The sequence below is a fragment of the Papio anubis genome, chromosome 16 (genome assembly GCF_008728515.1).
Source record: "Papio anubis isolate 15944 chromosome 16, Panubis1.0, whole genome shotgun sequence".
NCBI classification, from domain to species: Eukaryota; Metazoa; Chordata; class Mammalia; order Primates; family Cercopithecidae; genus Papio; species Papio anubis.
The window spans coordinates 63,073,094-63,091,723 of NC_044991.1; the positions used below are offsets into that span (position 1 = coordinate 63,073,094).

At 42.8% G+C, this 18,630-nt stretch overlaps 1 protein-coding gene across 3 annotated transcripts in view; it reads left to right on the plus strand.

Annotated features, from left to right (window-relative positions):
- The window catches only part of PHF20 (PHD finger protein 20), a 191,270-nt gene that overhangs the window by 141,417 nt on the left and 31,223 nt on the right, over positions 1-18,630 (plus strand). For all 3 annotated transcript variants that reach the window (XM_031656713.1, XM_031656714.1, XM_031656715.1), the window contains 4 exons: positions 4,185-4,283; positions 4,967-5,131; positions 8,345-8,523; positions 18,251-18,350. In XM_031656713.1, coding sequence (XP_031512573.1) covers positions 4,185-4,283; positions 4,967-5,131; positions 8,345-8,523; positions 18,251-18,350 — 543 coding nt within the window. The remainder of the gene's footprint in view (positions 1-4,184; positions 4,284-4,966; positions 5,132-8,344; positions 8,524-18,250; positions 18,351-18,630) is intronic.

An 18,630-nucleotide genomic window follows, 5' to 3' on the forward strand; every position in this document is an offset into this window, starting at 1 on the left:
GTTTTCTTCTACATCTTGCCCTCTCTGTCTCAAGGATTTAGGACCTCGATTATGTTGCTGCTTCAGGCAGTTCTGCTACTGACAGGATAAATTCTGTTAGCATTTCACTAAGCTGATGGGTATAATTACTTTAGTTGGAGGTCACTAAAACCTGAATTTACAAATAAAAACTGGATCAGGGAGCAGTTTGTGTGTGTGTCGTAGGGGGTTGGGGGTGAAGGTACAACAGATAATATCCCTCCTTTGCTGAGATCCTCCAGTGGCTTCCTAAATCACTCATAGTAAAAGCCAACTTCCTCACAGGGCCCTTCATCATGATCTGCTTCTAGCCTCCATCTGCTTCTTTCCCTCACTCAACCGAATTCTAATTTCAGTTCCTTTGGAGCCATACAGATCTCCTTGCTATTTCTTGATTTCAAATTCCAGTTGTTCATTGCTGGCATATAGAAAAGCAATAGGTTGTTGTATATTAACCTTGTATCTTGTAACCTTGCTATAAGTGCTGTTTTGGCAATTTTTGTTTTGATCAATTCTTTGGGATATTCTGCATAGACAGACAGATCATCCGCAAACAAAGGTAGTGTTATTTCTTCCATTTCAATCTGTAGAGCTTTTATTTCCTTTTCTGGCTTATTCCACTAGCTAAGATTTCCAGTAAAATGTTGAGTAGGAGTAGTGAGAGACGCACCTTGCTTTGTTCCTGATCTTAAGGGGAAAACATCCAATTTCTTACCATTAAGTATGAAGTTGGCTGCAAAGAAGTTCTTTATCCAGTTGAGGAAATTCCCTCCTATCCATAGTTTGCTGCCCCATCAGCTTTTTAGGTTGGTGCAAAAGTAATTGTGGTTTTTGCTGTGACTTTCAGTGGCAAAAACAGCAATTACTTTTGTACCAACTGAATAGAATATAGCTCTGTGAGGGACAGGGGGTGTTATCTGTCTTTGTTCATTGCCGTATCCCTCCTCCCTAGAATGTGCCTGGAAGATAGTATATGCATGGTATCTGTTGACGAAATGAATTGAAACCATGGCTAATAATACGGTGGTAGCCAAGAAATTGTAAAAATGAGTTTTGTTTTTATGTTTGGGGAAGACCCTGTTCCCAGGATCAATGAAAAGTAAAAATTATTGATAGCTTTTTTGAAATTCAGGAGGCATCTGACCATGTTTTGCCCATCTACTTTCTTTGGGCCTTGGTTTCAAAAATGAGTGCTTTTACAAATTGGTCTAAGTTCTCTCCTAGCTTTCATGTTTGTTGACTTTCTTCTCTAGTTGCAGGGTATTTTAACAGTTAAGGAGCTCAAATACCCTTAAGTCCTATGTTCTCTAGCCAGTACATCAACTCTGCCTATAGCTTCCAGGCTTGCCAGTCAGTAGGCACAGCCCACTGTTCCTTTCTGATGGTTCCCGAGTGCTCATTTGGGAGAGGGGCCTGGGTGCAGTGCAGACATGGTGCTGGAGAGTCAGACCAATTTGCTTTCAAATACCTATGTGATGTCAGGTGGGTGATTTCACCTCTCTGAGCTTCAGTTTCCCTGCCTGTAAAAAGGGAATGATATATACACCAATTAAATGAGATATTTGTGATTTCCTTGCACACAAGTGCTTAGTTAAAATGGAATCTGATTGCCTACCCTGCCCCACACCTGCTTTGTGGAGATCTTGATTCCGTATCAGAATCACTTGGAAAGTGTTTTAAAAATCCTGATATCCTTGAAAAAATTATGCTAAATGAAAGAAACCAGACACAAAAGGTCATGTATTGTATGGTTCCATATTTATGAAATATCCAGAGTAGATAAACCCATGGAGTCAGATGCAGGTTGATGGGGCTGAGGGGAGGAGTTTAGGGGAGGAGAAATACTGCTTAATGGTAAAGGGTTTTACTTTGGAGTGATGGAAGTGTTCTTAGAACTGTATCAAAGTGGTTGTACAACATTGTGAATGTACTAAATGCAACTGAATTGTTTTCTTTATAGCTTTATTGAGACTTAATTATACAATGAACTGCACATATTTAAATGGTATAATTGGTGAGATTTAACATATGTTTATACCCAACTATCACCACAATCAAGATAGTAAACATATTCCACTTCCTCCCAAACTTTCCTCATGCCCCTTTTTAGTTCCTCCTTCCCACCTCTCCCCTCCACCTGAGCTCCAGGCAACCACTATTCTGCTTACTGTTACTTATGGTTTGTTTTCTGTCTTTTTTTTTTTTTTCCGAGACAGAGTTGCGGTGTCGCCCAGGCTGGAGTGAAGTGGCGTGATCTCAGCTCACTACAACCTCCACCTCCTGGGCTCAAGCGATTCTCCTGCCTCAGCCTCCCAAGTAACTGGGGTTACAGGCGTGAGCCACCACACCTGGCTAATTTTTGTATTTTTAGTAGGGATGGGGTTTTATCATGTTGGCCATGCTAGTCTTGAGCTCCTGACCTCAGCTGATCTGCCTACCTTGGCCTCCCAAAGTGCTGGGATTACAGGTGTGAGCCACCATGCCCAGCTGGTTTGTTTTCATTTTGTAGACTATTATAGAAATGGAATCCTGCAGTGTGCACTTGTTTTGTCTGGCTCCTTTCACTCAGCATACTTTGAGATTCACTTATGTTGCTGTTTGTACCTTTATTGCTGATAAGTTTTCCATTGTATGGATACATCATGAATTATTTGCACATTCACTTGTTGATGGACATTTGGGCAGTTTTCAGTTTGGGGCGATTACAACTAAAACTGCTATGAGCCTTCATGTATAAGTCTCTGTGTGGACATAAGTGATGCTTTCTCTTGAATGGAGATGTTGTAGCGGATGGCAAGGTCATAGGATACATGTACGTGTAAACTCTTGTTGATATGTAAAAAGTAAGGCATGGTGAATTACTTGAAATCCTACAAGTATATTTGGTAAGAGAAGAAGAAATGACTGGATTTTTTTTGCTTGTTTTGGAGACAGAGTCTCACTCTGTCGCCCAGGCTGGAGTGCAATGGTGTGATCTGGGCTCACTGCAACCTCTGCCTCCTGGGTTCGAGCAATTCTGCTGCCTCAGCCTCCCAAGTAGCTGGGATTACAGGCGTCTGCCACCACGCCTGACTAATATTTATATTTTTAGTAGAGATGGGGTTTTGCCATGTTGGCCAGGCTGATCTCAAACTCCTGACCTCAGGTGATTCACCTGCGTTGGCCTCGCAAAGTGCTGGGATTACAGGCATGAGCCACCATGCCCGGCTACAACTGGATTTTTCAATGGTGAGGCTATTAATTTTGAAAACTGATCTCAGTAGAGTGGTAGGTGGGAAGCTTTTTAGATTGTGATTAGGAAATACCCTGAAGGGAGAAGTTTAGACAGGGAGGATTGACATCTTAAGGAGTTTTGTTGTAGAGTAGAGAGGATGAAGTTTTGGTATTTGGAAGGCATGAACTGTTCGTTTAAAAATAACTTTATGTTATATGAATGGTACCTCGATTTTTAAAAAAAGAGTGAAACAAGCAACAGAACCCTGACTGGACACGGTGGCTCACACCTATAATCCCAGCACTTTGGGAAGCTGAGGCGGCTGAATCACCTGAGGTCGGGAGTTCAAGACCAGTCTGGCCAACATAGTGAAACCCTGTCTCTACTAAAAATACAAAATTTAGCCAGGTGTGGTGGCATGTGTCTGTAGTCCCAGCTACTCTGGAGGCTGAGGCAGGAGAATCGCTTGAACCCAGGAGGCAGAGGTTGCAGTGAGCTGAGATCGTGCCACTGGGTGACATGGCAATGAAAACAACAACAAAAAAATCAGATCCCCAGGTGATTCCAGTATGTAGCCAGGGTTGAGGAGCAGTGATCCAAGTAGAGTTTTGCAAACTTGTCTGTAAAGGGCCAGATAATAAATATTTTCAACCTTGGGGACCATAAGGTCTCTGTCCTCACTACTCAGCTCTGCTGTTGAAGTGTGAAAGACACATAACCAGTGAGCATGGTGTGTTTCACTGAAATCCATTTACAATGACAGGCAGTGGGCCAGAGTGTGCTGAGCTGGACTGAAAGGCTAAGTGATGGAGGCATGGCTCTGCCACGGGCAGTGTGCTCCAGACTTCCCAGGTAGAGCCAGGCCCACTGGACATACTTACTTAGGAAAATAATAAGCACCCCAGCATTGAAAACAAAATGTTAAAATGCCAACATTTGTGTTTAATTCTAGCTACAAAGGACAAGGAAAAGAATAAAGAGAAGAAATTCAAAGAGTTTGTAAGAGTGAAGCCAAAGAAGAAAAAGAAAAAGAAAAAGAAAACCAAACCTGGTAATTTTTTTTCCTGAGGGTTTCACTTAGGTTTCCTTACTATGAGTGGGGAGCGGTTGCTTTCTCCCATTATGGTCTCTGAGCCTGTGCTGAGCAGAGGAAGGACCAATAGTCCCTTACCAGGACTGTGGGCTCAATCTAGTATGGGCCCTGGAAGGGGAGGCGCCCACTCACCCAGGTGTTACAAAGTCCCGCTGGCATTGAAAAACCTTCTCACTTGCTGCATTGGCCAGTGTGCCCTGCTTCAGGATGGTACAGATGAAGGCATCGAAGTGTAAGCGGATGTGCAGGTGAATGACGGTATTTGTTCACACACATGACTCTGAAAACACATCTTTGAGCCCTCTCGAGAAAGGATTCCCTTCTTAAAAACTGTGTCTAGCCCTCACAAAAATGTTTAGAAAAATCTGTATTCTGACTTTGGGACTTAAAGGATGCCACGTTTTATTCTCAAGTGTATCTTCTAGCTTAGAAAAACAATCGTATCAGGAAAAGAGGAGAGGGGCGATGCTGAAGAGGGGCGTTTAGGCCCCTGCATCTGCTCTCCACACCTCTTTTTGGTTGAATTGTCCGTGAGCCTTTGTGCTGCTTGAAAAGGAGGCTTGTTGGTTGGATGAGATTGATTCTGGAATGCACCACTGTTATCTAGGGTTGTTCATTCTTTCCTGATCCTGTTCTTCCAGAATGCCCCTGCAGTGAGGAGATCAGTGACACCTCCCAGGAACCTTCTCCACCCAAGGCATTTGCTGTTACCAGGTGTGGGTCCTCACACAAGCCAGGGGTCCATATGAGCCCGCAGCTTCATGGCCCAGAATCTGGACACCACAAAGGGAAAGGGAAAGCACTGGGTAAGGAGGCTCTTCTGGCCTGATCATTTGCTGATAATTTATTGGAAAATACAAGCATACCTGGGAGATATTACCAGTTTAGTTCTAGGCCACTACAATAAAACAAATAAAGCTAGTCACACATAATTTTTATTTTCCCAGTGTTTACAAAAGTTATGTTTATACTATATTGTAGTCTGTTAAGTATTCAGTAGCATATGTCTAAAACAATGCATATACCTTAATTGAAAAATATTGCTGTGCTGAGAAATGTCAAGTTTTTTGGAGTAAGTCCTCAAAAGCATACACAACAAATACAGAAATGGACAAGTGGGATTGCATCAAGCTGAGAAGCTTATGCACAGTAAACTAAACGATTAATAAAGTGAACCGAAAACCTACTAAATGAAAGAAAATATTTGTAAACTATTCATTAACAAGAGATTAATAACCAGAACATATAAGAACTCAGCTCAATAGAAAAATTATTCAATAGAAAAATTGGTGGCCAGAGTGGTGGCTCACGCCTGTAATCCCAGCATTTTGGGAGGTGAGGCAGGTGGGTCACTTGAGCCCAGAAGTTCGAGACCAGCCTGGCCAACACGGTGAAACCCCATCTCTACAAAAATACAAAAAATTAGCCAGGCATGGTGGTGTCCGCCTTGTAATCCCAGCTACTTGGGAGGTTGAGGCAGGAGAATCGCTTGAACCCGGGAGGCTGAGGTTTCAGTGAGCCGAGATCACGCCACTTCACTCCAGCCTGGGTGACAAAGCCAGACTCTGTCTCAAAAACAAAAACAAAATAAAACAGTAAAATATGTTATATATATACACACACACACACACACACATAATATATATGTTAAAAAATCGGTAAAATGTTATATATACATATATACACACACACATACACACACACATATATACATATGTGCTCAACCTAATATGGGCCCTGGAAGGGGAGGCGCCCACTCACCCAGGTGTTACAAAGTCCCGCTGGCATTGAAAAACCTTTTCAATTGCTGCATTGGCCAGTGTGCCCTGCTTCAGGATGGTACAGATGAAGGCATCGAAGTGTAAGCGGATGTGCACGTGAATGACGGTATTTGTTCACACACACAACTCTGAAAACATATCTTTGAGCCCTCTTGAGAAAGGCTTTATATATATTATATATTACATATATATATATGTAACATTGCAACCTCTGCCTCCCAGATTCAAGCGATTCTCCTGCCTCAACCTCCCAAGTAGCTGGGATTACAGGCGTGCGCCATCACGCCTGACTAATTTTTTTGTATTTTTAGTACAGACAGTTTCACCATGTTGGTCAGGCTGATCTTGAACTCCTGACCTTGTGATCCACCCACCTCGACCTCCCAAAGTGCTGGGATTACAGGCATGAGCCACTGTGCCTGGCCTGTTACATTTCTTAAACCTTCCTTTGAGATAAAATTAGTTTAGTTCTTCCATATGTTCTGAAAAATGTGACATATGTGTTCATTAGGTCAATCTTGTTTTGATGTAATGTTTAAAAATTTGAACTAGCAATACATTTCATTGTGTTAACTGACAATGTAAAAAATGAAAGCTGGGTGCAGTGTCCCACACCTGTAATCCCAACACTTTGGGAGGCTGAGGCAGGTATATTGCTTGACCCCAGGAGTTCAAGACCAGCCTGGGCAACATGGCAAACCTTGCCTCTACAAAAAATACAAAAAAAAGTTAGCCGGGTATTGTGGCATGCACCTGTAATCCCAGCTACTTGGGAGGCTGAGGTGGGAGGAACACCTGAGCCCAGGAGGTCAAGGCTGCAGTGAGCTGTGATCGTGCCACTGCACTGTGGCGCGGGTGACAGAATGAGACCCTGTCTCAAAAATAAATAAATAAAATAAAAATAATAAAAAATAAAAAAATACTTTATTGCTTAAAAATGCTGACAGACACAGAGTGAGTATTTGCTTTTGGAATAATGGTGTCAATAGACTTTCAGGGTTGCTGCCACATACCTTCAGTTTGTAAAAAAAATACATTATCCGTGAAGTGCAATAAAATATTAATAGTTATGCCTGACTTACAACAGGGTCTGGTTCAGAACAAGCGCTTAGTAAAAGTTAGCTGTGATTATAACTAATCAGGCCTCAAATGATTCTACCTCTGATTATCCCTGGAATCTTCCCCTTCCTCATTCCTCACTGTCTACAGAGTTTTTGTTTTTGTTTTTGATTTTTGTTTTTGAGACAGAGTCTCACTCTGTCACCCAGGCCAGAGTGCAGTGGCATGATCTTGGCTTACTGCAACCTCTGCTTCCTGGGTTCAAGTGATTCTCCTGCCTCAGCCTCCCCAGTAGCTGGGACTGCAGGCGAACCACCACACCTGGCTAATTTTTTGTATTTTTAGTAGAGACAGGGTTTCACCATGTTGACCAGGCTGGTCTCAAACTCCTGGGCTCAAGTGATCTGCTCACCTTGGCCTCCTTAAGTGCTGGGATTACAGGCGTGAGCCACTGTGCCCAGCCTGTTTGTCTTTTGAGACAAAGTCTCATGCTGTCACCCAGGATGGAGTGCAGTGATGTGATCATAGCTCACTGCAGCCTCAAACTCGTAGGCTCAAGGGATCGTCCTGCCTCAGCCTCCTGAGTAGCTGGGACTATAGACATGCATCGCCGTGGCCAGCTAATTCTTTTTTTCTTTTAGTGGAGATGAGGTTTTACCATGTTGCCCAGGCTTAACTTGACCTCTTGAGCACAAGCAATCCTCCTCCTTTGGCTTCCCAAAATGATGGTATTAGAGGCATGAACCACCATGCTCAGCCTTTGTTTACAGAGTTTTAAAGGTAGCTCTGGATACAGACAGACTGTAAGCCAGGTGCTGACTGGGTGGGGTGAGGCTGAAGAACATGTTAGAGTTGTCAGGGATGGTGGTCTCTGTGGTTCATGGGGAGTTGTAGCTCCTCTGCCACTGAGTTCCATGATCTTGAGTAGTCACTGCCCTTGGGCTTCATTCTCTCAGTGAAATGCAGAAGTGGAGTTGAGTTCACTGCCTGGCAGCATGCCTCGTTTGAGCTGTTACTAAATGACAGATCCAAGGACAGATTGGCATCCTCGTTTCCTTGCCCTATGAATGTTCTTGCTTGGAGGAGTGGGACTATAAGGTCATTTTTCATTCTTGACAATCAAAGGGGTTTTAGTTTTATAACCTAAAATAGTAACTATTGTTTTCCCTTTCCTCGTAGAGGAGGATAATTTGAGTGAGTCCTCTTCTGAGAGCTTTCTCTGGAGCGATGATGAGTACGGCCAAGATGTGGATGTGACCACCAACCCAGATGAGGAACTTGATGGGGATGACCGCTATGACTTTGAGGTGGTCCGTTGCATCTGTGAGGTCCAGGAGGAAAATGACTTCATGATTCAGGTAGGGAGAACTTCCAGGAAACAGGTCTAGAGAAGCACAAACTGGTCCTTGAAGGGAATTTTGAGGCCAGCAACAATGGCAAGTCATACCAGAGCCCCAGATAGACGGCATGAATAGCAGCAGACTGAGCTTTGCTTTTTGGTTTGGCTTCCTCAGAGTTCCAGGCTGCCATACATAGTCCACTGATGGAGTAAGAGAGGACTTTAGGGATCACTGAGTCTAAACCTCTCATGCTCTGCTTGAAGCAACTGGGACCCGCAAATGGGAAGGGCCTTGCCTGTGGTCACAAAGTGAGGAGTTGAGCAGCAGGGACTGAAATCTTTGGAGTGGCAATTTAATCTTCCCATGGACTCTTATCTTCTCTTTGAGGTAAATTGTCTTTGTGATCATGCAGGCTGGCTTTATAACTTCTATGTTTCTTTTTCTTTATTTTCCTGACATTTGCGTCTGTCGTCTCTATCTCTGAAATGTGCCTGTGGTGGGCGGGACCTCCTTACCTGCTTGGGGAAACCATGCCTGGCCAGCACCTACCTGCCCTGGCCCTTGTCTGTAAATCGCAGTTCTGGGAGAGGTGGCGCTGGCTGGCTGGCTCCTAAGGGTGTCACAAGTTCCCTGGGTGTCTTGACAGCTGCCCAACTGGCTTGGGAACCTGAAATTTTAAAAGTCATGGTTATATTGGTTGGGGTTTTTTTTAGGGGCAAGTACAAATATTGTTGGGAAATAGACTGGGTCCCAGGACTCAGAGGCAGGGCTGCCTTCAGGCTCAGAACCTGGAATTCCATCTTGAGGGTCTTTGTCTGCCTTGTTTCCTGCTACTCTGGAGTCCTTTTGGTTCCTTTTGATTTTATTCCTTGCTTATTTTCTTGGAAAATGAAAAATGATCACCTTTGGCCTTGCCCCAATTTTACATTTTTGTGTTCAAGAGACTAGGTAGACCAAGGTCAGAATCTTAGTCCCAATTCTAAATTTCTGAGTAAGGAATTCCAGCCAAATTTAGATCAGATATTAGTTTTTGGAACAGTCACCTGTGGCCAGAGGGGAAACAGTTTGTTATGGGTCAAATGCTCTCCCCTTGTCTAGTTATCTGGTCTGGTGGTAGTAGAGCTTACAGATTATCGACAGGGGCAAAAAGACTGCCTGGGGCCCCCCTGTGTTATATTATAACGTGAATGGGGGTTCAGGGGTTATTCCCAGTAAAGGGGGTGGCTGCCCATCGTCCAATAAGAATCTGTATAGCCTACTGAGATTATGAGAAACAGGCCCAGCCCCTTTGGCTTGCTTTCTGTGATAGAATATTATTTCCTTGCCCTTTCAGTACTATAGGTTGGCATGGCATGGATTTTTTTTTTTTGAGACGGAGTTTCGCTCTTGTTTCCCAGGCCGGAGTGCAATGGCGCGATCTTGGCTCACCACAACCTCTGCCTCCCAGGTTCAAGTGATTCTTCTGCCTCTGCCATCCAAGTAGCTGGGATTACAGGCATGTGCCACCACGCCCAGCTAATTTTTGTATTTTCAGTAGAGAAGAGGTTTCTCCATGTTGGTCAGGCTTGTATGGAACTCTCAACGTCAGGTGATCCACCTGCCTTGGCCTCCCAAAGTGCTGGGATTACAGGCATGAGCCATTGCGCCTGGCAAAATGTTTTTGTTATGATTTTTTTTTTTTTTTTTTTTGAGACGAGTCTTGCTCTGTCACCCAGGCTGGAGTGCAATGGCACAATCTCGGCTCACTGCAACTTCCGCCTCCTGGGTTCAAGCGATTCTCCTGCCTCAGCCCCCTGAGTAGCTGGGACTACAGGTGCCTGCCACCACGCCCGACTGATTTTTGTATTTTTAGTAGAGATAGTGTTTCACCATATTGGCTAGGCTGGTCTCGAACTCCTGACCTTGTGATCTGCATGGCATGGAGTTTTGAAATTCACTTTTGGACCTTGACTTAATATACAGTTGCATTTTTTCCTCTCATTCTTTGAATTTGTTGTCTTTGTATTCAACAGTCCCCTTTCCTTTTATTTCTTGAAACATTGGGACTTTGCCGTAGCTCTTTAAACTTTCAGAACAACTAGAGATGAGTAGATGTATTTGCTTTTTTGCCTTTTATTTTCCTAGGGCTTTTAGAAAACACTTATTTTGAAATAATCATAGATTCACAGGAGGTTGCAAAGAAATGTACAGGAAAGTCCCATGAATTCCTCTGCTGGTCTTCCTCCCATGCCAACAGCCCATAAACCCACAGTAGGATATCAAAACTACAAAACCAGTTGACATTGGCACAATCACTAGAGCTTATTCAGATTTTACCAGTGATATACACGTACTCATTTGTGTGTGCATATAGCTCTGTGTGCTTTCATTACAAGTATAGCCTTGTGTAATCACTCCCACAATCAAGGTACTCAGATTACTAAGACCATGAGATTCCCTCCTGGTACCCTTTATAGCATACTTATCCCCAACCCTGGAAACACTAAACTGTTTTAACTGTCTATATGTAATTTATGACTCTTGGTTAATGGAATCACATGGTATGTATCTTTCTGAGAGAGACCCTTTTTACTCTGTATAATATCCTTGAGATTGATCCATGTTGTTGTGTGTTTCAGTAGTCATTTATTCCTATTGTCCAGTAGTATTCCATGCTATGGATGTACCACAGTCGTGCTCTTTTTGTTAACAGAACTAAAGCAACTCTGTGGAGCTAAAGTAACTGTGTCCAGCTGAGTAGTGATTTAAAGTTATTGGAGTGTTTTCAGAAATACCATCTCACCTCTAACAAGGCTATCTCAAGTCACTTGTTTGGGAAAACAAAATCACGAAGATATGATTTTGTTCATCATTGTAGAACCATTAAATAAGTCATCAGATTATGATTTGAACCCAGGGGCACCCAGTCAAGTGCTCTTTCCCTAAGGGGCCTTAGCTATGGGGATTTACATTTACAGTTGAGAAGTGAAACAAGAAAAATTCGTTTTTGAAACATAATAAATAGTACCATCTAGACTGGCTGACCAACCCTTCCCCAGCACCACCAGTGCACACACACATATACATACACACATACATACACACACTTTAGGCTGAGGGAGAGTCTTGTCTTTTTGAATAGCCTTCATAGTCACCTCTGGGATTTAAGGGTACCTGATATTTAAGACCTTTAGTATACTTTGGTTCAGTGGTTTTCAAACATTTTTGAATATCAGAACCCCTTTTCAGAACCCCTTTTCCTAATGGACTGTTTCATAGAACCCCAAAATATGTAACAGGTAACAGCAATAGTTTTGAAAGTTCAAAATGGATGATCTTTACTTGTGAGGTCGGATATGTGAATGGTGGGCATATTCCCATGATTCTGATATGCTGTCAGAGCTCTGAGTGACAGACAGTTGCTGACTTGGAGCACTTCAATGGCTCATTTGTTTTTCTCTATTTGGTTACACAACAGTGAGACACGCGTGATGCACATGGCCATTGTCAGGGTGATTTTTCCTGAACAGCATGCTGTGTAGTTACTTCGATTAATCAGAGATGGGAGGACAAGCTCCGTTTTGAGGTCAACATAATACTGAGCTATCCTAGCAATACAAAATTGTGTGTGGTGGCGGGCTTCACTGTCTTAACATTTGACTTGGAACATGTTTGAGCGCGCATCTTTTTTTTTTTTTTAATTGTCCTATGTTAAAAACACACACATTTTGTAGACTCTCTGAAGCCCTGTGGACTACTATTAGATAATTGTTGGCCGGGCATGGTATAATCCCAGCATTTTGGGAGGCTGAAGCAGGAGGATTGCTTGAGCCCAGGAGTTCGAGACCGCCCTGGAAACATAGCAAGACCCTATCTCTACAAAAAATAAAAAATAAAAAAACTAGATGGATATGGTGATGCATGCCTGCAGACCCAACTACTCCGGAGGCTGAAGTGGGATGATCACTTGAGCCTGGGAGTTCAAGGCTGCAGCAAGCCGTGGTCGTTCTGTTGCACTCCAGCCTGGGTGACAGAATGAGACCCTGTCCCCCTCCAAAAAAAAGAAAAGAAAAGAAAAGTTATATAACTCAGACTATTATTTTTTAGTAGGGTTTTTTTTTTAAGTTTGTTTTTAAAAGGATGTTAAAGATCTTTAGTTTCTACTCTGTCATCCTTGAGCATATGCGCAGTTCTAGGCCTTGTTAGCCTGACAGATTTGCCCTTTATCTGCCTGTTAAAATCTTCAGTGGGTGAGGAATGAATGTTCCTCCTGGCAAGGCTATTCTGCCTAACAGTATGTAACCCATTTCTGATCCACTCTGGTACTTTCTCCATTGACTTTTCTATAAGTAGCAAGGATCTTGGGGTGTTTGAGGGTAGAGGTTAATGTGCCGTTATGTGCTATATGAAGAAACTAATTTCGGGGCAATCGGGGCCACCAGGAGCATGGCGAAGTCAGGAGCCAACTTGATCTCCCACTTCCCAGGCTCCACAAGACCTTGTGTCTCGAGCTCACTTCAGAGCTTCTTGGCTTTTGTTCCAGAGGACTTTTCTGTGCTGTCCACCTGAACCAAGAATGTCCACCTGGCTTTGTGTTAAGGAGAGATAGTTTCTGACTGTCCTGTCACTGAAAGCAATGTACCTTTTCCACTCAATAACTTTAGCAAAAGGCATAAATTTAGAGGGAGCTAGCTAGAACAAATACAGTTTAAACTTTTAAAATGTATTCACCATCTAATTAGGAAGACATGAATAAATTTTTCTTAAATCTTTATCTTAAATTGATATTTTGAATAATCCTAGAATACATTTAGAGTGTGTTTTCTAGAAGCATATGTATTACTATAGAGAAATAACTTTTTGGATCATTTTCATTATATGGGTAGTATCAACATCGTTCATATATATCGCTATTTGATCTTATTTACCAGTGCTAATTTAAATCACTAGAAGGTTAAAATCCTACTTAATAATCATGGTATTTGAGGAATCTGGCTACCACATAAAAATGAACATCAGGAAATACATTTGATATTTAAATTATTTTAATTGCCATAGAGCAGGTTTTGTTAAGCTTTTTCTTAAACAGCTAGATAATAAATTTTTAGGTCTTGTTGCGCATACTGGATTCTTCTTCGAGCAGCTGTAGGCAATATGTAAAACAAATTTTCACCTGTATGGTTGGGTGCAGTGGCTCACATCTGTAATACCAGCCCTTTGGGAGGCTGAGGTGGGCAGATCACTTTAGGCCAGGAGTTCAAGACCAGCCTGGGCAACATGGCAAACCCTGTCTCTACAAAAAATACAAAAATTAGTTAATTGTGATGGTACACACTTGTCGTCCCAGCTTCTCAGGAGGTGGGTGGACCACTTGAGCCTGGGCAGTCAAGGCTGCAGGGAGACGAGATTGTACCACTGCACTACAGCCTGGGGAATAGAGTGAGACCCTGTCTCACAAAACAAACAAACAAAAACCCCTAAACAAATGAATATGGTTGTGTTCACGTAATACTTTATTTACAAAACAAGTCAAGCTGGCATTGGCACATGGGCTGTAGTTTGCTGACCTTTGCCCTACAACAACAAGTATTAATATGTATTAAGTGCCCAACTCCAGTAAAGATTATGTAGCAGTTTTAAAAAGAAGCCCATTTTAATGACCTAGCACTGTGGCTCACACCCATAATCCTAGCACTTTGGAAGGCTGAAGCGGAAGGATCGTTTGAGTCCAGGAGTTCAAAACCAGCCTGGGCAACATAGAGAGACCCTGTTTCTACAAGAAATGGAATAAAAATTAAGTAAATAAAAATTTAAACAAAGAAGCCCATTTGAAAGTTTTGGTTATTTTAAAATTCATATTATTTGTTGGTCCTAATGCACTGACATAATTCAAAGTCCAGAAAGCACACAGAGAAATACCTTATCACCAGAGAAATACCTTGTCACCAACCACCCATTCCCTAGAGTCAGCCCTTATCAGTTTCTTGTATATCCTTTCAGAAACATTCTATGGCTAAACAAACAATAGCAAATGTATTTTTTCCTTTTAAAAATTTTTTGGTAAAATACACATAACATTAAAAGTTACCCTTTTTATTTTTATATTTTCCTTTTTTGAGAACAGGGTCTTGCTTTGTCACCCAGGCTGGAGTGCAGAGGCACAATCACAGCTCATGGCAGCCTCCAGCTCCTGGGCTCAAGTGATTGTCCCACCTCAGCCTCCTGAGTAGCTGGGACTACATGCACACACCATCACACCTTCTAATTTCTTGAATTTTTTTTGTAGAGATGGAATCTCACTATGTTCCTCAGGCTGGTCTCAAACTCCTGGCCTCAAATGATCCTTCCTCCTGAGCCTCCCAAAGTGCTAGGATTACAGGTGTGAGCCACCCTGCCCTGCCTAAAAGTTACCATTATAACCATTTTTAAGCATACAAGTCAGTGATATTAAGTACATTCACATTGCTTTGCAACCATCTCTTTTTTGTTTAAATGCAAATGTTCGCATTTTATGTGTAGTAGTTTCTTTTCTTTTCTTTTTTCTTTTCTTTTCTTTTCTTTTTGAGACAGAGTTTTGCTCTTGTCGCCCAGGCTGGTGTGCAATGGCGTGATCTCGGCTCACCGCAACCTCCACTCCTGGGTTCAAGTGATTCTCCTGCCTCAGCCTTGCGAGTAGCTGGGGTTACAGGCATGCACCACCATGCTTGGCTAATTTTGTATTTTTAGTAGAGACGGGGGGGTTTCACCATGTTGGTCAGGCTGGTCTTGAACTCCCAACCTCAGGTGATCCGCCCGCCTTGGCCTCCCAAAGTTCTGGGATTACAGGCGTGAGTCACCGTGCCCAGCCACATGTATAGTATTTTTAACATCTTTTTCATTTAGCAATATGTAAGTTAAAAACCATTTTATTTTCTGCATAATGGTTGAATCATACTTTATTTTATTTTATTTTTTTGACAGAGCCTCATTCTGTCACCCAGGCTGGAGTGCAGTGGCATGATCTCGGCTCACTGCAACCTTCCTCTCCTGGGTTCAAGTGATCCTCCTGCCTCAGCCTCCTGAGTAGCTGGGACTACAGGTGTGTACCACCACGCCTGGCTAATTTTTTGTGTTTTTAGTAGAGATAAGGTCTCACCATGTTGGCCAGGGTAACCTCAGGTGACCAACTCCTGACTTCAAGAGATCCTCCCACTTTGGCCTCCCAAAGTGTGGGGATTATAGGCAGGAGCCACTGCACCTGGCCCTTTTTTTTTTTTTAAGTTATATAAATATTTGATCCACCTGCAATTTTGCCAGGTAATTAGTGAGAACTATGGCTCCCCATTGTACTAATACCATACCTCACTGTTTGAAATACCACCTTTATTTACTTCCTTTTCTAAATGTATTTGAATCTTTTTTTGGTTCTCTCTTCCATCGATTCATCTGTCTGTATATTTGCTCATACAATTCTATTTTAACTATTGTACCTTTATAATATTTTTAAAATATCTGGTATGGCTAGTGTCTCCTTATTGCTCTTTTTTCTAGTTCCAAAGCTATTAATTTATTATTTTATTGAGACTTTTTTTTTTTTTTTTGAGATAGAGCCTCGCTCTGTCACCCAGGCTGGAGTGTAGTAGCGTGATCTCAGCTCACTGCAACCTCCACCTCCCAGATTCAAGAGATTCTGAACCTGCCTCAGCCTCCCAAGTAGCTGGGATTACAGGCACCTGCCACCATGCCTCCCTAATTTTTGTATTTTTAGTGGAGACGGGGTTTCAAAAATGTTGGCCAGGCTGGTCTTGAACTTCTGACCTCAAGTGATCCACCCGCCTCGGCCTCCCAAAGTGCTGGGATTACAGGCATGAGCCACTGCGCCTGGCCAGGACTACATTCTTTTTATAAATTAACCCAGGGATAATTGATATCCGTATGTTAACTTTTGCTGTCCAGGAACAGGGTGCACTGTACCATTGACTTACGTCTCTGTGTTCTTCAAATAGTATTTACGTTTTTTTGTTTTTTAGAGAGGGCTTACATGGTTATTCTTAGGTATTTTATCTTTTAGTTTGTTTATTATTCTCACTCATTTCTTAATTTAAAGGAATAATGTGTTTTAGTTACATGCACATGAAAAAAGTTATCATTGGCCAGGTGCGGTGGCTCACACCTATAATCCCAGCAATTTGGGAGGCTGAGGCAGGCGAATCATGAGGTGAGATCGAGAACATCCTGGCTAACACAGTAAAACCCCATGTCTACTAAAAATACAAAAAATTAGCCGGGCGTGGTGGCATGCACCTATAGTCCTAGCCACTCAGGATGCTGAGGCAGGAGAATGGCTTGAACCTGGGAGGCAGAGGTTGCGGTGAGCCAAGATTGTCCCACTGCACTCCAGCTTGGGTGACAGAGGGAGACTCCATCTCAAAAAAAAAAAAAGTTATCATTTTGAAACTGAACTGTATTTGATTCATTTTTGGTGAATCTTGGTTTTCAAAACACAAAATCATTGGTGAGATAGACTTTCATTTTTAATTGTTAGTTTGTTTTCTGCTACTGACCGCCTTTTTGTCACTTTACATTTCTTCTCTGAGCCTTAGTTTCCTCATCTGTAAATTGAAGAATCTAAAACAGATATCTAAAGCCTGTCTTCCCACTCTGCCCACATTGATTCTGATGTGATTAACTTCCTAGAGACCTTACATCTGCTCAGGGAAGCCCTCTTGATGCTAGGACCTAGGTGACTGCCAGTGGTTGAGGACCATCTTGAGCTCTGGATTTCTAGTCCAGAAATCCAGAATCTAGTCTGGATTTCTAGTGGCCAGGCTGGTGGGCCACCATCAAGGTCATGTCAGGAAGCTCACTGTCCATCTTCTAGGGCTAATTTGTTTGGTTGGGTAGTTAAAGGTTTAGGGTCCTGGTTTGGAATTGCTTGAAGTGCCCTGGTATCTCCTCAGGAGTTCGCCTTTCCTTTTCATTCCCTCCTCTGGACCCTTAGCTCTCAGACCTACTATCCTCAGGCTGTCCATATGTCTCCCAGTGCCACCCTCATTGTTAACTCCTTCCTTTCCCTCTCTGCCTTCTGGCCCTCTCCCCCATCCCCTCAATACTCAAGGAAGGATGTGGAGCCTTGGGTTGAAAGAATCGGCTTAGCAACAAGCCAGGTTTATGTTCTCATCCACCTTTGCCTTTCAGTAGCTGTGTGATCTTTGGTAAGGTTTAGAGAGAATAAATGCAAAGTACCAACCCATGATTACTCCAGCAGGGGTCTTGGGGAATTGGCTTGCTCATTAGTGGTTAATAGTATTAATAGTAGCTTATTACATAAACCTGTGTGCTGGGCTCTATAATAGGAGCGTTTATAAATGACCCATTGAATCTTCACAAACAGCCCTAGGAGGAGGGTAGGAATTATGTATCCCATTTTGCAGATGGGGAAAATAAAGCCCAGGAGAACTGACCTATGCAAAGTCACACAGCTAATGAGTGTCTGGGCCATAATTCCAACTCAGCTTTAAGATGTCACTCATGGGACTGAGGAACTGAATTTTTAACTTACCATGTTAATTTCAGTGTAGAGCCACATGTGGCTAGTGGCTACCATATTGGACAGTGCAGTTCCAGATGTGTGGCAGCAGCTCAGTTCCACGTTAGTCAGGAGGGAGTGCTCCTTCCTCCCCTCTCCTTCTATCCTCCCACGCCCCTCCCCTCAGCAGGTGGGTCTTACTTTTGGATGGAGAACACCTTCTGAGTTTAATTTTTGTTGCTTCTTTAATTCTAACAGTGTGAAGAGTGCCAGTGCTGGCAGCATGGGGTCTGCATGGGATTACTGGAAGAAAATGTGCCTGAGAAATACACCTGTTATGTTTGCCAAGACCCTCCAGGTAGAGATTTCTGGAGTCAGGGATATAACAGTATGTAGCCTTTTCCTTGGCACAGCTGGCTGTGTATGACACATTTTAAACGTCTGTGGTCTTGAGACTCATTTCTTCAGCATCGGCTAGACTCCAACTCCTCCTCGCCTCTGTTGCTATCCCGCCTGGTGGCCAGCTGTCCTGAACGTAGCAATAAGAGCACATGTGGGAAGGGGCCCACCTAGTGGAAGGCCTGGCCTTGAGCTAGAACTATTCCTTTTCTTTAATTATGGTTTTGAAAAAATGCATG